Source organism: Callospermophilus lateralis, chromosome 10 (genome assembly GCF_048772815.1).
Source record: "Callospermophilus lateralis isolate mCalLat2 chromosome 10, mCalLat2.hap1, whole genome shotgun sequence".
Lineage (NCBI taxonomy): Eukaryota > Metazoa > Chordata > Mammalia > Rodentia > Sciuridae > Callospermophilus > Callospermophilus lateralis.
In genome coordinates this window covers 36,877,033-36,901,756 of record NC_135314.1, presented here as the reverse complement: position 1 = coordinate 36,901,756, position 24,724 = coordinate 36,877,033, and the positions used below count along the sequence as shown (strand labels likewise).

General features: G+C 36.9%; 1 protein-coding gene across 1 annotated transcript in view; it reads left to right on the top strand.

Moving 5' to 3' along the window:
• The first annotated feature begins 201 nt into the window (after positions 1–201).
• Vgll3 (vestigial like family member 3) overlaps positions 202–24,724 on the top strand; it is a 42,967-nt gene continuing 18,444 nt past the window's right edge. Inside the window, exons 1-3 of the mRNA XM_076868485.2 lie at positions 202–327; positions 11,715–12,000; positions 20,855–21,391. Coding sequence (XP_076724600.2) covers positions 202–327; positions 11,715–12,000; positions 20,855–21,391 — 949 coding nt within the window. The remainder of the gene's footprint in view (positions 328–11,714; positions 12,001–20,854; positions 21,392–24,724) is intronic.

Genomic DNA, 24,724 nt, shown 5'->3' with positions numbered 1-24,724 from the left:
CGCGCATGGGCCGCTGCTGATTGCCAACCCCTCCCGAGCTCGCTCCCGGCGCGGAGCCGGAGGCCGCCGAAGACCCGCCTTCGCCGCAGTAGCAGCTGGAGCAGCCACAGAGGCAGCAGCTGCGGCGGTGGCAGCGGCGCCCCTCGCGCCAGCGCGTAAAGCGGCTGCAGCAACTCGGGGTCCGCCGCTGCCCCTGCTGCCATGAGTTGTGCGGAGGTGATGTATCACCCTCAGCCGTATGGAGCGCCCCAGTATCTGCCCAACCCTGTGGCAGCTGCAACCTGTCCCACAGCCTGCTATCATTCGGCGCCCCAACCTGGCCAGCAGGTGAGTCACGGAGCAGGCAACCTGCTGGGGGCGGGGGCGAGGGGCACCGAGAGTATCGGTCTGGGACTCCTGCGACATCCGGTCCAGCTGGGACGGGTGGCGCAAAGGATGCTCTGGGACCTGCGGAAGCGTCCCTGAGCAGAAAGCTAATAGAAGATAGGAGGAGAGGCTTGGTTGGGGAGGGAAGAACAGCCAGGTGGATGGGTGGGATAAGAGGCATTACCTGGCTGGGGGCTTTATTGAGCTGTTGTCACCAGAGCTCAGAGGCTGATCCTCAAAGCCACCCTGACTCTTAGGACTCAGTTCTCTGAAGCTCACCAAGGGCATCTGACTTAGGACTATGTGAGTAAACTTCCTTTAAATCAAATATTTTGTTTTCTTTGGAAAGGTAGAGTGTGCCAGCTAGGTTTTTCGGGATTAGGAGAACGAAGTGTGCCACTGAGGTATAAGAGGCTACCTGAACAGTGAGCTCATGACATGAACTTTTTGGGGAATTTTAGGGTGGAACACTGGCCTAATGCAACCTATATTGAATGTTTCTATAACTTCTCGTAGAGCTTTTCTCTGTGACTGTGACTTAGACAGCAGTGATGTCAAGGTTCTTCATTCATTTTCTAATTCCATCAAAGCACAGAGCCTGTTAACAGTGTTTGGTCTGTTGAAACGTGTGTTCCCCATTCCAGAGGTAATCTTGAGTCCCTGGAAACTGGGTTTCTACCATGCTGGGCGACTGAATGCGTCCTTAAAGGGGGACTCAGAACAAGGAGATGATCTAGTTTAGAAGGGAGACTAGGGCTGTGTGGAATCAGACACTAGGTGTCCTTGGATATTACTCACTGAACACAACAAGGTTTAATTAGCACTACATTAAAAAATGTATGTGTGTGTCAAGGGACTGTACCAAAATAGGATCCTCCTCAGATTGTGGGGTTTAGAGTCTTAAATGCAACTAGATATGGTTAGGGGTTAGGGCATTATCATTGACAGAATTTACTGATTTCCTTGATTTTTGTTTCTCAGGAAACAAACGTTTTATTGTGACTCTATGTACTTTACCCTTTAGTTAATTCGCACCTCGAATTTTTATATTTCTTCTTCTGTCCCTTTCCTGGATTGATAGGTTTCTTTGGAAATAAACTATGACTTTCTGTTTAAATTTTAGGGGCTATAAAATTCAACTGATTCTGTAAGGGTACATGCCCCAGATTCATCTGCAACACAGGACCAACTTAACTTGTACCAGATAGGGTGAAAAAGGAAGAAGCCCTACTTTCTTGCTATTATTTATTTATTTGTTTATTTGTACTATTCAACAGCTTCAGCATTTCAAGGTGAAATTACTTTTGAAGAGGAGGATGGGGAAACATTTTGTAATTTGTACTGAGGATGAACAGATTAAAACATTTAGTTTAGCTGTTTGTTTTTCTTTGGTATATGCAAAATATCAGTAATAGAGAAACCTATGGGAGTTCAAATAGGATAAGTGAGGCAAGGAGACCCTGGGTATTTTTAACATCCAGTCTAGAATGAAGCTCTTTTCCTCCATCTCTGAAACTCTAGAGGACTTCAGTTAACAGTTGGAGTGTAGATAAGCAACAGACTCAAACTTTATTAAATATTCAGAAAGATAGTTCCCCCTCTTAAAAAAATCTGGTGAGCTAGAAGTTGCAAATAAGATCTTTTTGTAGAGTTGTGAAATTAATTCAATGAACCTCTGTAGAAGGATTAGTATTGTAATACTTTATTTGTGCTAGAAAATGCAATCCATTATTAGAAATTACAAATTACCAATCATAAAATTAGTTTTCCGTGAGGAATGAATTCATTCTTTTACTAAAAGCTATCAACAAGCTGAAGAATGAACTTTAAAAAAAATCTTTGTAAACCTGAGTTGTCTACATTTATGTTGTACTATGATCAACTTCTACTGTATTTGAGCTCCTGTAGACATTGCTTAAGTAGAAGTTTGGCTGAGTTGATCATAAGAATTGAGTTGAAAGGGGTGCTTGGAATTTTCATGTTGCTTTTACTAAAATGTCTTGTTCAAATCTCTCTCTCTCTCTCTTTTTCTTTTTCTTTTTTCCCCCTATTTGACATTTGACTGGCTAGGGAACTAAAGAGAGACTTGAAAGTATAACTACTGTTCTTTTACTGTCAAGAGTTTATTTTGATGACCTATATTTTCTATTGGAGAAAAGAGTAAATCAGGAAATTCTTATCAGGCTGACAGCATTTTTAGACTATGCGGTGCGTGGGTGAAGTGGGACTAATATTGACTTGGCCCTAATGCAGTCATCCGAGAATACATATTTTGGTTGTTTTTGCATTCCATAAGGTTTTATCATTATTGTCCAAGAAGATTGTTTTCACCGTACATGGGAAGTGACCCCTAATAGCATCTTGCCTGTGAGACAAAAAAATGGGGCTTCAACTCCTAGTGCTCTTGAAAAACTTATTTATTGAGGAAATAAAAAGGAAAGGAATAAAAAGTCTGACAGTGTAATTAAGAAAGTTTAATGGTCATTTATAAAATGCTAGGAGAGAGAACATTAAAGTTTTATATTTTTTTATTCAGTTGTCCTAATGTATTTTTGCACTGATTTCCCCTTCAAATCTGCATAGCTCTGAGATGCTCAAATGTTTGTTTTTGCCTCACACATGCTAGACAAGTAATCTACCACTGAGCTATACCCTAGTTGTGAAGTCCTTGTAAATTAATGTATCAACATGGTTCATTATCATTATAATGAATCTTAAGCTTAGGTATGCTTTTCTTCTCAATATATGATCATATACTGAAAATTCTTTGTGAACTAACAGAACTTTATTTTCCAAGCAAGTGTATTCTCAGCCTTTCTCCTAACAGCTGATATTTTAAGTTTAGGTTTTTATAGAACATATTATATGTTGTTGGTGAGTGTCTTAAAAATATAGAAAGCTGCACACACCTAGGCTGTCCTATAATCTGTTATGGAGGCATATGGTAGGCTACATGAATCAAAGTAATTTGTAAGTGTCTGAAGAGTAAATTAAATCCTATAAATTACATGCTATGCATATATCTTACAGTGAGTTGTACAGTGCCAGGTATTTCTGAGAGATGCCCACCATCTCTTCATTGCCTTCACTCATCCATCCTAACATCTCCTCAGGAGAACTCTTGACTCGCGTTTCTTAGCACATGCTCTGGAGGGTAATGACACTGCAGAACGTGTGTGGAAAGGAATGCACTTGTATACTAGCAGTGACAGTAGGAATCAACATAAAATTTCGAAATATGTGTCAGGAAAAATTGAAGGCAATGATATGAAATCATAGATTCCCTTCATACCCCGTGGACTTCTCATCTTAAATGCAGACAGTCTGTTGTCTACCCACCCTACACCATGTTCATAATGTTCACATTAGGAAGATTCTTAAAGGAAAGTTTTCAGAATTAAGTAGTTTATAAATGAGATGACAAAAGCAGAAAGCAATCACCAAATTTCTAATTATGCTCAGAAGTTTTTAACAATCACATTTCCGGCTTTGTGAAAGTTAGAACATATTTACTCTGTGCTTTTCAAGGGTAACAGCTGGGTGAATCTGCATGAGTGCTTTCACTTAAAAGAGTTCCCTTGGGAAGCAAAGCTCCAGTTATAAGTTTGTAGAGTTTTTTTCAAAATCCTTCTCTGGACTCTGCCACCTTGGTTAAGTCATAAAACTGCTGAGATTGTTTGTCATGGAAAAACCCTGGAAAAAGTACTTCACCCTCTCCTTTTGCATATGGGAAAATGCATGTTCACAAAGTTGAAATGCCTGGCTAGAGATTTAAAAGCTGATTGGAGAAAAAATCAAGGCCACCAGATTCCCTTGCCTCAGTGTAGCATCTTTCCACCATACCATGTGGTCTCTCAGTCTTTTATATATATTCTCTCTCTGTCTCTGTCTCTGTATCTGTCTCTGTCTCTCTCGCTCTCTTTTTTGCTCTTGCACAATAGGCTTATTTTTGTCTTTAGTGCCCCAATCAACTTTTTTTGATAAAGAAGATTAATATGCAGTGGATTTTTGGCCTTGAAGTTTGAGATTCTTTCCAAGTCCTTGGTAGTGTACTTTTTAAAGTTTAGGCATTCCAAGGGCCTTTTGCAAGCATTTGTATTATGCTAATGACTTTTACTATCCATGTTGCATCTTTTATCTATGAGACAGAATATTCACTTAGCAAATGAACATTTATTTATTGAAAAGAAATTACAGACAGTGGCATTAACAATCAGTTTTAAGTGCCTTGTATTTCATTGCTATTTGAATATAAGTTTATATTCATTAAAAAGAAAGAATACAATTATAACTTAAATAGTTTCAATATACAGCCAACTTATTTAAGGCAGAGGATTTAATTTTCTTGCAACTGTAAGCAAAGACTTAAGTGGATTTATAAGAATTCATACAGGACTCCGTTGAGAAAAAGCAGCCTCTACCATTCCACACTACACAAATTAACTTGACTACAAAGACTTAGATTAATCTGTCCCATGGCTTTGGGTTCCCAGGAACTTCCTAGCCAGAAAAATTCAAAGATAGAGGAAAAGTTAAACTTTCAAATAACTGAATTATTGGCTCTGGCAGTCAACTAGAATGGAGATTACAATAATTATCGAAAGAGGAGGACTGAAATCTATCATGCGGAGTGAGGATATGTTGGCTAACAAGCCAGATACACCTACAAGGTGATCCTAGAAATTTAAGTGAAAGATACTTTGACTAAATGCAAGGGAGTCCTACTTCACCTAGCACTTGGTAAAATCTCAAAAAGTTTAAGATGGCAGGGATGCAAGCCATGGCAAGGGAAATGTGGGTGTTCAGAGCAAGAACCTTGCTCTTCTGCTCAGCATCTCTTCAGGCTACTGCAGAAGAGACACTAAGCTGACCCCGCTGAGTAGTGTGTGTATTTCTGTCTTGTATCCATCTATAAAAAGAGAATTTTCAATGAGAGTAAAACAATTATGCCTATGATGCCTAGGGCAGATCCTTAAGCAAGTTTATCAGTGAGATGAGTATAATTTTAAAACAGCGTGCTTAACTTGAATCTCATTCTCACAAATCCTATTTCTAGTTAACCTTTTTTTTTTTTAATACCTAAAGGAATACATCAGCTAATAGATAATAATTTAAGGTATCTCCAGAAAAATATTTTAATTCAAGAAACAGAGGCTCTCTAATTGTTGATTTTCAGGCTCTGGCAAAGATAGTGAAGGCAATAATTTTGGGCAAAGCTCTGCCCTGAGCCTTTCAAAATGCACCTCTTTAAACAGCTGTTTTCCTGCTTTAACTACTCATTTAGGAAGACCCTGAGAGTGCTTCGAACCATTAGATCCAAACAGCTGTTGCTAGAACAACTCATAAATGCCATATTTATAGATATTTCAGTGGATACCAGATTTGTGCCAGTAATTTATAAGTGTGGTCTGAACTGGGGTAACTGAATTATTTTTCACATGTCTCTTAATATTTGTAGAGGAAAAAAAAATGACCTAAACTCAACAGGTGTCTTTTCTTCTTAAAGAGATACCATTTTAGTATGCCAAATCACTTGTCCTTGGGGACTGGAGTAGGAGGATTCTGAAGACCTCTTCTTTCTTGTTTATATGAAGATAAATATAGGAAACACCATAACTAATTGCTAGGAGTTGGGCTAGATGACCCTTGTCTAGAAATGAAGTAGTTTTTTTTTTTTTTTTTTTTTTTTAATGATCTGTAGATTTCTTTTTCTTTTTTCCTTTTTTTTTTTTTTTTTGGCTACTGTCCTGCAATATCAGAAGAGGTTCAATGTAAGAAACATCTAAGTGTGAATCTGTCTAGAGCTCCAGTGTGCGGTTATTATGATAGCTTTGGATGAGACTGCTGAGATGAAATCAAGTCAAAATTCCTTAGTTTCTAAAGATCAAGCTAAGGGCCAGAAGGCTCAGTGGCTTGCTCAGACTCATGGAACTAGTTTTGGTCAAGTCCTCTTTGTCATTTCAGCCTCCTTAGAAACTAGAGAAAAATTCATAGTTTACTTCCTTACCTTTTTTTTTTTTATTGTTGAATATTAGCTCCTTGGAGAAATAACACAATTCACTATGTAGTTAAACCAGGAGGCCCACTTTATATACTATCATCCTTACTATCTCTTCCAACCACCATGAGCAATTTCAGTTTAGGCACCGGCTACACCTTTCATCTTTGTATCTCCAGACCTCTGTGCAATTACTGACACAAAATAGGAATCAATGGACGATTAGGTGAATTAATGAATAATAGATAATTTGTTTAAAAATCATACACTAAGTCTAGACAAAGGATTATAAAAAACATACCAGAAATTTATACATGGAAACTGTTGTTTCATTCAAAGTAGTTGGTTTGAGAAAAAACACATACCCTAATGATGTGATCATTGCTTAAAACATTTTGGGAATGCAAATTTTGAAATTGCTTCTAAGCCTGTGGCACATTTTTTTGAACATCATAAAAATGGAAAAGTTTTCATCTTTGGAGGGGGTAGGTTGGAGTTTTGATAATAACCAGAATCATTTAGAGGCACAGTGCTCAAAAGTAGCTCGTTGTGCTAAGTAATAGCATTTCAGATTAAGAAAAATAAATAAAAAACAGAGGATCATGAGGTGATTGTTTCTTATAAGTTGACTCTTCTCACATTTCCAAAATAGGATTTCCAGAAAAATTGTAGGCCAGTGGATTATGTGTCTGATTACCAAGGAGACAGTACATTTTTAGACATTACATTTCATCCAGACATGTATATATTTAAAAGCATTGTATTACTTAATAACTATATCCCTTATATGTTTATAATGTAATTTTTAATGCTATAAATAACATTAGACTATCCTAGTTGCCATGCAATGCCATATTGCCATGGAGTTATGTTTGTTTATTCCATCAAAATAAGTTATGTTATTGAGACACACCTTCTCCAGTCTGTTTTCCTAGCGCAGGATTTGTATTAATACAGAAATAGGTTCTAATCCCATGTCTGCCTCTTATTACTTGGGTGATCCTGGCTAAATTAGCCAGATTTTGCATATGTAAATTGGGAATTCTGGCAAAATATTTCTGCATGTGAGAGAGAGAGTAAATGAAATAAAATGTGTAAAAGGTCTATGGCATGTTTCTACTAACCTAATCCAACCTTGCATTTCCTGATCCATTCACCTCCAAACAGGTGAAGATCTCAAAGCTCCAGTCTCTCTGAGATATTTTTAAAACTCTGCTATTAAAGTAAATTAAAAAAAAAATGATGAAGGAGCAATGTGCTGCTCTTACGAGCTTCACAGTTTTGAAACATTTACTAAAAGCTAATGGTTCTTTCTAAAAGTACTGCTCATGTTTTTGAACCCCCCAAAATCCTTGCATTTAAAGAAGATAGCTAGTAGAAGAAATTTTTAAAAAATAAGAAAGGAAGAAAAAGAAAAATATCCAATGATTGCAGTGATTCATTAAAATACTTTTGTTTCCTTAGGAAAAAAGTTTCCACATATGCACAGTAATCATTTGGCATTTTGCAGGCTTAAGCCTTGGGGAGTTAGTGGTATTTGGCTCCTGACATGGAAGTCTTTCTCTTGTCAGACAAATCCTTTCCCCTGCACATTCCTGCTGCAATTTGTTTCTGTTGCGCCTAATGGCAGGCATTGAGGTGGTGGCTAAAGCTTGCACTGCCTGGGCCAACTCTCCTTCACTCTCCTGCTTTACACCTTTGTGAGTTAGCTTTCACTGTGTGTCAGTTAACCCATTCATTGCCTCACCTAACTCCAAAGTAATATTACCTGGGGAAATATTGTCATTACTAGGCAGTGACAGTGAGACATATATGTGCATTAGGTAAAGTGACTGTAGTCTTTAAGGCCACCTTTGACAGCTTCTTGATTTCTGTTAATAATTCTTCAGAAGTTTATAAGGGAATTATGAATACTTATGAGATTGAGTTGTTATTAGGAAGTGATTGTGGATTTGGGGAATAATATAAGTGGATTACATTTCTAATTCGATTTTGGAAGTTTAGGTTCTGTGCATATTAGATTCCATATCAGTATTTTAAATTTCATATGATTCCCAAGAAAGAATGTAACTCTAGGGAAATTTCATTCCAAAAAAGTAAACATTGGTGAATACAGAGTGTGGCAAAAACACACAGAAGTAGTATGCTGGGTTTAAAAAAAAAAAAAAAAAGCAAATAATTGATTTACAATCACCAAAGCACAGATATAAGAAAGTAGTTAAGCTCAAGAGTCTATAAAGAAGAAAATTAGCCTGGTGTGAATGTCAGCATATGAGTTCATTTCTATTTCAATTTTGTTTTTGTATTCTTTATGCTCACAATTAATGTTAAAAAATTTATACTAATTCAGATTTAGCATTTCAGGTAGTTATCAGGTCATTTGGATACTTTGAATTTTTTTCTTTTAAACAGTGATGTTAACTGTGAGGCTATAAGTATGTGAGTTTTGGAGATATAAATATTTAAATTGGTTCTGTATATTTTATCAAAATTTAATCCACTTTATTGAAAAAAGTGCAGGTGGGAATGATAAATATTCTTAAATACTGCTTATTGATAGGAACATCATAGGCTTCTTTTTTTTTTTTTTTTTTTTTTTTAGGACCACAGGTGTTTGCAATATCAAAATGAAGTATTTTGACATGCATATTTATAAGAATATATACAAAGATATTACATGTGTGTGAAATATAAAGGATATAGAGAATCAATGCATGAATGGGCAGAAGAATGATTTCTAAAAACTAGACTGACAGCTGTTGTGATACAAGGGCAGATTTTGCTTACTTTTCGCCCATGTATATTGAAAAGTATATGCGTTCAAGCATTAATTTATTTGTACTCAGTCATTCAATAACTAAGAGAAAAACCCCCACAAAACTAGTTCAGCATTTGAAAAATTATGTAATCTTAAATAGATTGAAAAATCTGTATCTCGAATTCAACAGCCATCAATTACAAATTAAAATATTTTATGATTGCTGTTATTGATCACAGTATTTACATTTGTATCAGGATATGCAGTTTTCAATTTTTTTCAGTATAGATAACTTTAAATTTATTTTACTTAAGAATTAATTGTTGCTAAGTGAGGATAAAATAAACTCATGCCTTTATTTGGATAATTAACACAGCCAAGGCTATTTTACTTGAAGGATACATATTAGAATTAAACAAGTGAAACTTTTATATGCATAGCCTGATTCTCACAAATTGTGCTGAGAATCAGTTTCACAGTTTAGAATGAACACTATGGACAGTGAACCTGCTCTGTAGATCAATTTTAATTTCCCTTCCATAAAAATGTAGTGCTTCTTTCTAGTATGCCAGACTCTTCAAGAAAAAGTGTGTGCATATCCTTCAACAAAGCATGCTTTGAATACACACACACACACACACACACACACACACAAGGAAACAGCACTGTGGTTTGACTAATTGATCACAATATCTGTTTAATTTTTTAATGGAATTTGAAACTAGCAGTAACTTTAGAGCTGATTTAGTTTAACCCCCTCCTTTTATACATAATCTATGTTATTCTGTTGTTTTTACCATTCAAGTAAAATTAAACAGGCTTAAATCTGCGCAAAAATAGATTATAAGAAATATATCAGGCAGTCTTTACAATTACCTATTCATTATCTTTTCATTAACAAACGATACCACAATAACACAAAGTTTAAATAAAAAGCAACACATATATTGTGTACATAAGAGCCCCAACCTAATAACCACACCTCACAATGTGTTTAAACATTCAGGACCCACCTCACAAAAGAATATCATTTATAGTTTGGTGCTATGGATTTTGAATCTAGTAATTACATTAGAAACATAGAATCTAGGTTACATGTTTTGGTAACATTTGCAGAACGAATGAGTAGTATTTTGTAATGATTTAGTTTAGTTTTTTCTATTCCACTCATTTTCTAGAATGTGTTTTTTTGTTGTTGTTGTTGTTGTTTTGTTGTTTTGTTTTTTTTTGGGGGGGGGTGTTTTTTTGTTGTTATTTTCTGAAATAAGAAAAATGATATGAGAAGGGAAGGGGTTTTACAAATAAACAGATGATATAGAAAGCTTATTTGGTCACTGAAATAATGCATTTTATAAGCTTTAACAATTCAGTGTATATTTAATTCATATTGAAGTAGTTTATAATATAAATAATACATGCTCAGTGAAAAAATATATGGAAATATCAAAGTACAAGAATAAAATATAACAATAAACTACAACTTACTGTTCAAAGAAACAATACCAAATACAACATCTTGGTGACTTTTCTTCCACCCTAGATATTCATCTCCTGTTCCCCGAAATGCATATGCATGCATATCTCTCCCTGATGTTTTATTATGCATTTTGTCTCCATCACTAACATGCTCTGTGATTTTTGAGAAGTCACTTAACTTCTCTATGCCTTAATGTCTTTTTCTCTAAGATACAGATACTAATAATAACCATGTAATAGAATTGTCAAGATTAAATGAGGAACTAAACACAAGGTTTTTAGAGGAGTATCTGGCTTAATATGTATTAATTATTATTGGTGTTATGATCATATATTTCAAAATATTTTTTAAATTATCAGGCTTTTCTCATTTTTATTTGGAAAGTTAGTCCTTTCCAGCATTCTGTATTATTTTCAGTAAGCCACAATAAAATCTTTTTTCTCTCTATGTAATGGTGGTAAGTGGAACATCTGAAAAATATGTTCCATGCAAAATGGATCTTCACACAGACTTATTTTGTCATTTTAGTTTGATTTTTGAGAAATGAGTTCAGCACATCTGCCAAATCCTTTTATAAGATGCTACATTCCTGTTTTTATTTTAGTTTATTTCGTTTGTGAAAAGCTCTTTTCTTCTCCATCGTGCCCTGAGTAAGTTAGATCTCCTATCCGCTGTTCTTCCCTGTTTTAAACTATAATGCTATTGTAGATTACATCTTTAAAAGTCAATCAAAAGTGGGAAGAAAAAATAGAAGGAATCTGTCACTTTTTTTAAAAAAAATTATTATCTTTTGTAGTACAACTAAATCAAAGAAAAACAAACAAAAAATGAAATTCTGACACTGAAAATATACTATTTGAAAATGGCTTTTTTTTTTTCCCTTTAACTGATTTGGAATAGTAGATTTTTTTTTTTTTTTTTTTTTTTTTTTTTTTTAGTGTGGGAAGGAGGCAATTGGTTTGGGGAGGGAAAAGATGGAATAAAGCAGATGAAGAAGAATCAATTTGCAAACATATGTTAATATTTAGATTCTTTTTTTTTTAAGTGAAAAGTTAACTGGTTAATGCTTTTTTACAAATGGTCTTTGATACTGTGTTTTGTTTATTCCATCCCAGAAGAAGTTAGCGGTATACAGCAAGATGCAGGACTCTCTGGAAGTCACCCTTCCCAGCAAACAAGAGGAGGAGGAGGAGGAGGAGGATGAGGAGGAGGAGGAGGAGAAAGACCAGCCTGCCGAGATGGAGTACCTTAACTCTCGATGTGTCCTTTTCACTTATTTCCAGGGAGACATTGGGTCAGTAGTGGATGAACACTTCTCAAGAGCTTTGGGCCAAGCCAGCACCTTCCATCCAGAATCTGCCATTTCAAAAAGCAAGATGGGGCTAACCCCCCTATGGCGAGGTAAGAATTCTAAAGCAGATGCTCTCCAGGGCACTGTCTCTGTTTCGCAACTGCCTGTACCAGGTTCCAGCTGGAGACGTGCCTCTGGAGGACGGATATCACTTGCTTTTTAATTTTTAAGGACAGCAAGGAATTTCTTTCAGACAAACAGCTGGATCAGTTTTGTCACATGTGGAATGCAGGGCTGGAAAGGATGCAGTCACACCCCTTAAATTCCTCATGGAAAGTAGCAATGCAACCGGCCTGAGTTTATAGTGGCCTAATCAAAAAGCAAAGCACCATTCCTGAAGCCCCGAAGGCCCAATTTTGGATCTCTAAATAATAGGCGTGCTGGAATCTCTTCTAAAAAAGCTAGCTATTGCCCGTTCCTGTAGGTGTTTTGTGGTGACACAGTGGAGATTTGAGTCTGACCCAGGGACACAGTCTGTGTTCTCTCCATAGCTTGCTTTTCAGCCGATTTTGGATTAACTCTTTAAAGTGTACAACTAGGCATTGTTGGCAGTATTTCTATGATATAAAGTGATGTCTCACCATAATAAAGAAAACGCTGCAGATTGAGCATCTTCTTATATTCTTCTATACTGGAGGACACAGAGATTTATTTGAATCTGATTTCTAACAACAACAACAAAAAAATCACTGGGTGACATTTTCATGGTAATTACAAGGTTAGAAAAAAAATAATGCATCATTCCAATGGTAGCTTCAGAGAAATGTGGTACAGATGTTTCTTACAAATTCACCTGGTTATGAGAAGTGCATATAAAATGGATCTCAAAGTTCCTGATCAGAACCCTGAACATCACTGGGAGCTTGTTAGAAATGTAAATTATCCACCCCATCCCCCAATCTACTAAATCAGAAACTCTGGGATAATGTCCACTTGTGTTCAGCCAATATGCCCAGTGATTGAGAGGCAAACTCAAATTTGGTAATCATTGATTTAGTGTTGTTGAAGACAAATCAAAGGCCACTTCCCTCAAGTCTATTGAAGCATAGTTTTTGGAAGAAGACATGGGAATCACATTTTAACAAGTGTCTTGAGTGATTCCCATGGTAAGGACAGGCTGGCCATCTGCGAGCAGGTCAAGTGAGAGGTAACTAATATCTTTCTCAATGTCAGAAGAATGGTTTTGCTCTATTACAGCCAGAGAACTGGTCTGGAATTGCTGAGCCTGATCTGTAGATCTGTAGATACAGGGCTTTTCTCCCTTCCCTTCTTCCACCTTTTTAATTCTTACCCATTCTTCCTCCTTCCCTCCCTCCTTTTCTTCTACCCTTCTTCTTTCACTCTTCTTGCTTTCCTTCCATCCCTCTCTTCTTTCCTTCCTCTCCTCTTACCTTTTCCTCTTTCCCTCCTTCCTTTCCCCTTTTTCCTCCTTATTTTTTTTCTAGCAACTCTAAACTATACTGCCATGAGCATAGGGGAATCTTGATAACAAGATTCAGTAGAAGTGAATTGGGAAACATCCTGCTTATTTGATTAGTAAATACTATGGATTTCTTACAGGAACTAAAACAGTCCTTGGAAAACCTAAGACACTTATGATATCAATCAATGTCTTATTTGATAGCACATGGTAAATAATTTTTAGAGGGTGAAAATAAGAATGTTTCTGTGAATCAGATTATTTAGTAAACAGTTTGATGCATCAATAAGAAATCTTATCGAGTTAATTAGTTCCAGGAGAATAATTATTGCAATATCTACTACTTTAAGTTTATTGGCATATAAAGCCTAGTAATCATTTAAACTCAAAACCAAAAGGGCACCAAATTGTCCAGAGCAATTGTCTATAGTATCATAGCCAGAAACGTTTTAAAGGGGTTGTTGTATTATGTGCAAAAACTCTATAATATTTTCATGACTCATTGGAAAAATTAGAGAAAACCTCTGATCAGCTGGCACCTTTTAGTATATAAAGGGTGAATAATGGTAATATTTTAATACCATAATTAGAATTTTCTTGACATAATCAATTCAGTCTTCAAATCTATCTCCAGTTTCATTCATTGACTTATTCAACAAATATTTATCAAGCTCCTAGCATATCTAGTTGATGTTCTTGGTACTGGGACTATATGAGACAGCCTGAAGCTCCACACTCGTGGAGCTTATGTTTCAGTGGTAGCAACAGGTAATAAAGAAAAAATGTCATGCAACGTCTTACTTTACTGCAGGCCATAATAGAAGCTCTGTCTGAAACAGTTACATTTGGACAGAGACCTGAAAGAAATAAGGATTCATCATGTGACTATTTAGGGGGAAATAATTCTACACAAAGGGAACTGCTAGTGCAAAGACTCAGAAGATTGACCCTAGCATGGGCAATGAGAAGCAAAAACCTTTGTGTATGTGGAGAGAAGGGAAAAGTGGTAGTGTAGAGCGTATATTTTAGAGCTTTTTAATCTCTTTCCCACTAGGTTTACGAATATCACATCTAGTTATCTCACATCATTTTTCCTGATGCTCTAGATAATGCATTTCTATGAGGAAACTCTAAAATAAATATAAATTAAATAACTGAATGACTGAATTAAGGGAACCAAATTTATACTATGTTCTCAGGATTTGAAAACAAGACTTCAGTAGAGAAACAAGTCTTGCAATAAGTTGTATGAAACCTTTGGATACACTTTTCTTATTTATAAGATAAGGCGGTGAATTAAGTAATTGAGAAAATCTTTTGTTCTGTAAAATTCTTTGATTTCAGATGCAGGATTTACTTTCCATTTGTGAACAGAAGTTTACCTTGGTTGTTTCTAGTTCTGAATTAGTCAATTTTAAATAAACATAAAAAAGCTGGGTAGGATTCATAGGAGAGCCCCCAAATGTAATCGAAGATACAGAAAATTAAAGAGAAGAAAATGAGATTCACATATCTGATGGAGATAGTTGGTGACATTTTTTTTTTTTTTTCAGTAGTGGAGACTGAACCCAGGAGTGCTCTGCCAGTGAGCTACATCCCCAGACCTTTTTTATTTTGAGACAGGTTCTTTCTGAGTTGCCCAGGCTGGCCTCAAGCTTCTGATTCTTGTACCTCAGCCTCCTGAGTAGCTGGGATTGTAGCGTGTGCCAGCAAGAATTTAATATTAATTGAGAAAACTACACAAAGTTGAAAAATGCAGTCTTTGGAGCCTATTTATTTTGGAATCAAGTCCAAACCTTATTAGTTTCTGGTTGTAATGTGATCTTGGATTAATAACTTAAAATCTCTCTGAGATCAACTTCCTCAATTGTAATATGTGTTTATTGATACTCAAGTCCTAGAGTTATTGTAAAGATTTTGTGATAATGTATATGAGTAATTCAGCACAGAGCTTGAATCAAGGCATTCAATGAAAGTCAGATGACATTTCTCTTTTCCTTAAGTAAGTTTCCACTCATTTGGTAAGTAGAAAACCAATCTTGAGTTTTTATCCAGAAGTGTTGTTTTCTGAAAGTTTATATTTCTGGCACAAAGCAGAGTGTTTTGGACATAATAGGTGCTAAAGGCTATTGATCATGTTAATAGTAGTGACTATGACACTTTTTACAAAGGAGCTGCTGACCAGCTCTATTAAAGGGTCTAGTTTATATCATGGAGTTATTGAAATGCTTCAGACATGCTACAGTGCTACAACTGAATTATGTCTGACTACAAAAGATATTTCCATATTAGATGAAAAAAGTCAGGTGACAATCAAACAACAGTCATAGTTTGAATGTATATCTTCTAATGAAGATAGAAGAGTACTTTATGTGTTTTGTACTTAAACTAATTAGAGACAATATTTGTACAGTATTTCACAAAGCAGCTCATCAATTAATTCCAATCTCACTATACTTTTTATCAGGAATTAATTAGAGATTTGCAGTTAAGAAAACATAATGATCTGATTGTAACCTTATCCCCATCCAAATAAAAACATTGGCTTTGAATATGTCTGTGCATTAATTTTCACACACACACACACACACACACACACACACAGAGAGAGAGAGAGAGAGAGAGAGAGAGAGAGAGATTGTGTGTAGAAATGAGTAACAAATCAAATGATGGCAGAGTACGTCACATATTTAAAATTGTGCTGAATGGAAAACTTATTGGTGTTTTGTTCTCCTTTTCTTGTAGTTGCAAAGCAACTCTCTTTTGGTTAGTTGAGCTACATAGGATGTGCTTGGGGCAACTCAGTTTTGGAAAAAAGGAAGAGGAAGGCATATCTCAGGAACAGTCTGGCTGGAAAGGACAGAGTTGAGCAGAATGTCCAGGAGGCTCTGGAGGTTGTTGCTTTCAGGAAGTTTAGGAGGAACACGTGAGAAGGAAGCAAGGCTTGACTTACCTCATTCTTCTGCCCCCAAGGATATGGGCATCTGATGTCACTCTTTAAAACTCTCATTGTAGAGTCACAAGGCCCATTTTGAGTAACTGCGCAACAAAGTAACTAGAGGGCAATCTTTGAACATAATGGTAATGCATAATTCCTGAATGACAGAAAATGTTGAAACATGTTTCATTTCACCTCTGACCCTACAGTTTGTGTATATGAGAAGCTGAACAGGAGAGTGGCACTTGGATTTTATCAGGATCCCTTTAGGTTAAGAATGATTGATTGAGCTGATTTTTTTTTCTTTACTGAGATTAAGCTGATAAATATTATCATTTAACACTGATGTGTTTAATCAATATTTATTCTAAGAATGTGTTTTCTGGAGATTATTAAGATGACTTAAGATAGAGGTCCTACAGCATTTCATTATCTCATTTTGTCTTTTAATATAGTTTTCAAAATTAAGTAATATTTTTAAATTCTTTAAATTAAAATTTGAATTTTCTCTTCAATTTTTTATCATTAGTATTTTGCTTTCTTTTAAGAAACAATTGGGGTTACTGTAAAGAACATCACAGCTATTAAACTGGAGGAAATACTGTAAGAAACTCCTTAGATTTTCTAAGATACATTTCTGGTTGGAATCAGATAGATTTACTTAGTATGCTTTGGGTTGGTTGCACTGAATAAAAATATATCAATTTCATCATTTTCTTTTTTTGTTTAGAAATAAACTGTGGTGAGTGTGTGTGTGTGTGTGTGTGTGTGTGTGTATGTGTGTGTGAAAGAGAGGGACGAGGTGGGGATTCTTAAATCCCAAATGCAAAGTGAACCAAATTATCTTTTGGCTTTTCATATGTGTTAGGCTATCAGTGTTAACATCATTCAAATATTGTTTAATATCACTCAAATATTGAATAATATTGAATCCAAAGTCACCAGAGAGTGTTAATATCATGCAGTTTTGAATTGTCTCCACTAACCTGAAAAGTAATATGGCACAGAAATAGCTCGTGCTGTTTTTCATATGCTTTTTCATCCAACAAATGTGGCTGTGATTAAGTACTCGTAAGCAAAGAGTCATGTAATGAAAAAAATTTACATACATATGAAATAAGCACAATGATTCTCCAGCATGAAACAAAGCATATCATCTGTTTCTTTGTGTCAAGATTTTTTTCTTTAAAAAAGATAGCAAATAGTGATTCTGAAGTGCATTTTTTTTCATACACATATTTTCCATTCAATATTGTTTCACTTACTTGTAAAATGCAACAGTGTTTCTGAAAAAGGCTGCATAGATCTTTGTAAACTTTATATTGATCTCAGGAGACATACTGATTGGAAATATATTAAGTTGCTTTTAATTTTTTTTTTCTCCCTGGACATTTTAGTACTTTGTTTAATCTTTAAGAAGTGTATTTGTAAAAATAAATGTCTCCTTTCAATAATAATGAGTACACTAATCACAACCTGATACTTCATACATAAGACAATAATATTTTGGTAGGGAATTAGTTCATTATTCACATTTGTGTATGTATATCCAAAATGTTTAGGCATGTATAAAATAAGATTGGTTCCATGTCCATATAAAAGAGAATAAACAAAAGGAAAGCAACCAGACAAACAGTCTACACTCTGTAATTTTAAATTTTGATAGGCTACTTTATTCAAGGGAACTCTATCTGTGGCATATATTTGTGAGCTGGAGTGTGGATTCTGGCACACCAAGAGATAAAGCTCAAGAGTAGAATGATTTGGTCCTAAAGATGGGAATTGCTACAGCAAAATGACAGATTGGTGGTGGCAAAAGCTGCACTATGTAATTTAGAGAATATCTATAAATTCCCTGTGTAGATTTTAAATACTAGTGACTTTCATTGTAGATGTGACAAAAATATTCTACAAATGGCCATCCCTTAAGGCAAATTGTATTTTCTTCTCACAATTTATATAACTGTCCTTTGTTTCATCAGCAACATTTTTTTGGGGGGGGCGGGGGTACTGGGTATTGAATTCAGGGGCACTTACCACTGAGCCAAATCCCCAGCCCTATTTTGTCTTTTTTTTTTTTTTTTTTTTTTTTTTTTAGAAACAGGGTCTCACTGAGTTGCTTAATGCCTCACTTTTGCTGAGGCTGGCTTCAAACTCATGATCCTCTGCCTCAGCCTCCCCAGCCACTGGAATTACAGGCATGCAACACTGCACTGCCTTCATTAGCAGCATTTTTCATAATTGGAAACAATTATTAAATGAAGCGTATTTGCCCCAGTGCCAGTGAGTTTGATTTTTACGTGGGATCTTTTGAATAGATTGTGACAAAACACAGTCATTCCATTAGGTTTCCTGGAAAGGTGGGAAGACTTGACAATTGTGCAGCTCCATCCTTTGCCTTTTGAAGAACAAAAGTTTCCTCAAAGCTTTCAGAACCATCATGGTGCTGTGATGGATATGCTTGACAATGAGACTCTAAATGGCTGTTTATTCACAGGGTAAATGGAGCACATGATGGCTGCAGGGAAGAGAGTAGAAGTGCTTGCACTGCTGGTGCCAGTGTCTTCAGGGAAGTTGGAGAAAATGCTTGAACATGATGGTGATAGCCTAATGATATTCACCTCATGATATATAGAATGGTTAATTCAAGTTATTTCCCTGATGCAGGAAAAAAAAGTTCTGTAAATTAATGAAGTGAGACCATGAACACATCATACTTTGGATACTTTTAATTTTCAGAGTATTTTGGATATCCTTTCTTCGGTGGAATGATCTAGAAGGTTCTTTTATGTGAAACCCAGTATGAAAATACTATCTTATTATACATGCATAACTAATATCTTTGGCAATCTGTATCAGTAGTTAGGAATAATTCATAGAACACTCATCTGGGTCCTTCATATTTCTGTAGTATCTTTCTTTTCTTCAAATTCTGCCTATTGATCTCATTTTCCCTTCAGTATTGCTATTACAACTGCTGCTGTGTGCATGTGTATGTGATAAGTGGTCTTTGTTCATGTGCTTTTTCATTGTCTTAAAATGTTTTGTCCTACCTCTTCACAAAACTAGCTTCCTCTCAACCTTTCAACGTAGACTGGGTTTCCACTTTATTAGATTGGTTCGGTGTTCTTTCTCTTGGCTTCCTCTTGTGAGAATGCCTGCCATGTCTTTTTGCTTATGCATTTTGACTTATTGTCCTCCTCCAAATGGTGATTGAAAATGACATTTGTCTAGTCATTTCTGACCCCTTTATGTTTGGCATACACTAGGTCATTCAGAAATAGGTCATGACAGTTGAGCCACTGGACTGATGCAGAGTTAGAGGAAGAGTCCCTCTCTTCCATTTGTGTGTGGTGTACTTTGATATTATCTTCTCTTTCAAACACCTCCTTACACCCATGAACTCTACTTAGATTTTTCAACAAATTCCATATTTTCAGGTTGTAGTTATAATTATCTCTTTTTGCAGCATATTATGAAGCATGCCAGCTGTTGACTCTTAAGACAAATGTCTTGGGCTGGGGATATAGCTCAGTTGGTAGAGTGCTTGTCTCACATGCACAAGACCCTGGGTTCAAACCCTAGCACTACAAATAAAATAATAAAATAAAGACAGATATGTTAGCTTCAAAGCCCAGCTTTGTGCTTGCCATTGTAAATCTTTGGTTTCTCTGCCTCCATTCCTTCATCTCTAAAATGTCCATAATAAAATAACAGTCTCATGGGACTAGAGTGAGGATCTTATGGGATCATCCATGCAAAGCACTTGACCTAGTGTTGGGTATTTGGTTACTCTCATTAAATGTTAACCATTATTATCACAATTGAAAGACTCTCAGTTCTGTACAGGGGGTAAAAAGAGGTTGGAAGACACTCCCCCGCCCCCCACACACTTCTTTTTGAAATATTATTTTAGATGTTATGGACCTTTATTTTATTCATTTATTTACCTGAGGTGCTAAGAATTGATCCCAACACTGAAGGGAAAATTGATTCACACATGCTACCACTGAGCCAAAACCCCAGCCCCAGGAATATACTTTTCTTAAAGGAAAATTAAATAGAGAGCACAGTAAAATGTAATCATACTTACATTTGTTACTTTTTGAGTTGGAATGTTTGGTTTGAGTGAAAAATATATTTGTGTTTAAAAGAAGTTGGTCAAAATGATTATTTCCAATCCATACACGACTCATCTATGGCACAAGTTTTCTTTACGGGAAGAGTGTAGCCATGACCTGTGCTCAGGCCTAAAGGCACCAAACCTCCCAAGAGGAAATGAAGCTTTTCAATCTCCAAACTACAAGCCACAGTACAAACTAAGAAAGCAAATGCTGGGGGTGAAGGGGGTATTCAGCACTTTGAATTCTGCCCATTGTCTTGGCATGGGAGCCCACAGGCTAACATTTTATATCAGTTCACCCCTGTGTGGGGAGAGGAAGAGTGCATGCTGATTCACCTGCTTGTGAAACATTATCGGACAAGTAAAGGCAAGTCTATCCCAGAATTGAATCTTATGTAAATAATGTGTTTTCTGTCTTCTCAGATAGCTCAGCTCTCTCAAGCCCGCGGAGTAGTTTTCCAACTTCCTTTTGGACCAGCTCCTACCAGCCCCCACCTGCACCCTGTTTGGGGGGAGTTCATCCTGACTTCCAGGTCACTGCACCCCCTGGCACCTTTACTGCTGCAGAGCCCAGCCCCTGGCCAGGACATGGCCTGCATCAGACTGGCCCAGCCCCTCCCCCGCCCGTGTCTGAGTCCTGGCATTATCCCTTGGCATCTCAGGTGAGCCCATCCTACAGCCACATGCATGACGTGTACATGCGGCACCACCACCCCCATGCCCACATGCACCACCGTCACCACCACCATCACCACCACCACCACCACCCTGCTGCTGGCTCTGCCCTGGATCCCTCATATGGGCCCCTGCTGATGCCGTCAGTGCGAGCGGCCAGGATTCCTGCTCCCCAGTGTGACATCACAAAGACAGATCCGACTACAGTCACCACTGCTACCTCAGCGTGGGCCGGAGCCTTTCATGGAACAGTGGACATAGTGCCAAGTGTGGGGTTTGACACAGGTGAGCTGGTAGATTTCCTCCTTTTTCATACAAAGAAGAATAAGTTAAGGCATTTAATAAGATGGATTATTTTTTAAAAAATTTTTGAAACATTTTTTTCCTATGTACAGTGAAGCTTTGATGATATGTTTGTAGAACCTAACCATTTTGCAATAGTTCCTACATTCCTACAGAAACTGGTATGACGAGCTTATGAAATCCAGCCTGAGAAAGATCTCATAACTTTTCTCCGTCTCTTGGACTAGTGATTGGTTCCTTTGCACTGGAATCTCTGGTACCTTAGGTTTATAGAGACTGGAACATATTCTTTAAATCTTATCTGTGCTCTATTCTGTGTAATGCCCAATAGAATTCATGATTAATTTGTCATGCCCTTCCCCATTCTCATTTCAGTAACACAGACTTATTTTGACTACTATAAAATCTACAAATTCAACAGATTCAGAAAAATATGGCAAGGAAAGGATTTCTTCCTCTAGCATTCATCTCCTCTCTAGCTTTGAAGGTCATGGTGTTAAATGTTTGAGCTTGGTTTTTTGGACTAGATGTGTGATATTAATAGTATTACTAGTTCTGAGTTCATGAAGTCACAGGCGCCAGACGAAAAATATTAAAAATTTAAGAATTGAACAAAAATCAAGTTAGCAATTCTATCCCCAGAGTCTGCATTCCAGAGTCACCCATCTCCACCTCCAATCACAACTTCCTTCCCTGGAACACTTTGTGATGTACTAGAACTTTCTTTCCACCAGCTCAAAGAGATTTTTTTTTTTTTGATTCTTTAGCTTTTCAACAGTGGGAGGGATCTTTAATCCTGTGCTGTCTCATGACAGAAAAAACTCTCCAGAGTGGGAAATACCCAGCCTCAGGCTGCATTCACTCTGGCATGAGTAGAACATTCTTATTTTGGTCAGAGGCCTGTCTCTGAGCTTTTTGGTGTTGGTCAGTGCCCTGCCTCACCCATTTCAGCTTCTCATCCACTCTCAGGGTTCAAGCTTATTCTCTAAAAAAACTATCAAGGAGCTGGGTTCTCCTTCTTAGACAAGAGTAGGTTGTGGAGCTGGCTGTCATAGGCTGCTCTTCTTTTATTGCCACACACTAAAAGAATGAGGATGACTCTTGAGTTGTTTGATGCCTGCTGCCAGATATTGTTGGAGTCCCAGGTTAGCAGCCACTGTCATGGACAGTGGCCCTGATAATTTGCTCTGTGTTCTAATTCTGCCATCTTTTGCCTACTTTTGTACTGCTGTATTTTATGTGAGTCTGATTCACTAATTGTTCAGAATTCAAACTTGAAATAGTCTTGTCAGGATGAAATGCCCTGTTCTTACCTTCTAGAAATGGACAAGAATGGATTTTTTGTTCTCTGAAAAGTCTTGAGAGGATCTGTGTATATCCAGGCTTGGGAAATCCATTTGCCTAAATAGAATTGTCCTGTGTCCAAGCTGAGGTTTGAATCTGGACGCGTCCTTCTCTAATGGAGTGCTGGAAAAGCAGTTCCCTGTGTGCATAGATAAAATTAGGTAACTAAGACTCATAATAGTTCATAGTAAGGAATGAAGACTTCTCTTACTCGATGCATGTAGTGTTGCGCTTTGGCAGTGTGGACTTGGGGTCATGATCATGATCTATCCCTATCCCATGAGTTTTGAGTCAACTAAGAAAACAAAGATATCAAGCAGTTGAAAATGGCGTTATTGGCATAGTCATTCAGGAGGTAGACTTGTATCCTAGATTAGGTTAACTGCTACAACTGGACTTTTTACTACCTTCAGCTAAATTTACATTTTGGGAGATGCAATCCCAGGGAAAATCTGAACCTCAGAGAAGATTAACATAAACATCTTTATCACAGTTCAGAACCCCATTACTGGGAAAAAAGACTGATGAATGCTCAGACTTTTCTCTAAAAAAAAAATAATTTGAGGCATGAATCTTGTGTGTTTACCCTACAAAGGGCACTAGCAGGAGGAACTTCATGGAGCTCTCTGTGTGGGGTTGGCCCAAAATGGGAAGGCTCTAAGCCACATATAGTCATTTTCTTCACCTAAACTCAGACATAAAGTCAACTATCCCATGAATTAGAAAGGGACCATTTTCCACAGGAAATTTTATGGGGGAGTGTTATTTGCGCATCACCTTTGTGAGATGAGATAAGACTTGGACTGAGAAAGTCTTGCTTGTTGAATGAAGGTCAGTACAGACCTTACTTCACAGAGAACTCTGCAGCTGGATGGCACTCCATCACTGTCGTTGAGCCTAGGACATCGGCCTTTCCTATTTCTGTATTCACCAGTTTTTGCTTGTGATCTGCCTCTGGTAGAAGGCCATAATAATGTTGTCTTCATTGAGCTGAAGGCAGTTCCCAAAGAATCAACTCTTAAGTCATGAACTACCAACAGGAGGAGAATGAATGCCTCAGTCACAAAAGGCACACCACAGTATTCACTATAGAAGGACAACAACTGGATAGTAGCTTTTCTTTCACTCTTATAACTACTTGCAAGAGATCATAAGTTTCCATGTAAAAGATACAAGCTTGGAAAGGGTAAGGTAGCTGAGAAGAGTGAGGGACAGTTTCCTCTATGTGATTGCATCACACTGACCTGACTCTGCAGCCCAGGACTCGGCATCAGTGTTGGAGGGCTACTGAACAGCCAAAGAAGAAAGCTTTATTCAGGTGAGAAAGTCATAACACTTCTCAAAGTCTAGATATCTAGACCACCAAAATGTAGGTAATGTTAGAAAGTAAATAAATTAATTCAACTTTTTAGGGTAGTTTGTTAAATGACATGGTGTTTTTCTTAGTCATGATGTTTCCATAGAGAAGTGGTCTTACTCATTTTAGACTGCTACAACAAAATGACATAATCTTGGTGACTATACTTATATAATATCATTATATAGCATTAAAAACAAGATGTATTTCCCCCCAGTTTTGGAGACTGCTGAGTCCCAGATCAAAGCACAGTGGCTGAGCCTGTGTCCAGTAGGGACTTGTTTCCTAGTTCATAGATGACCATTGTTTTGCTATGACTTCATATGGTGGTGGTAGGGGCAAATGAGCACCCTAGGACCTCTTTTAAAAGGCACTATTCCCATTCATGAGGGGTCCATTCTTATGACCTGATCACACGTAAAAGTCCCACATTCTAATACCACTACTTTGGCAGGTTAGGATTTCAATGTAAGAATTTGTGGGGGGAACATAAACTTTCTGTTCATTTGCAAATGATTTAATAACTGCGGGTACATTTTTATTTTGCAGCCATTTAAAGAAAATAAGGAAATCTAAAAGGTTCAACATAATATAGCATTAATTGATAAAAGAAG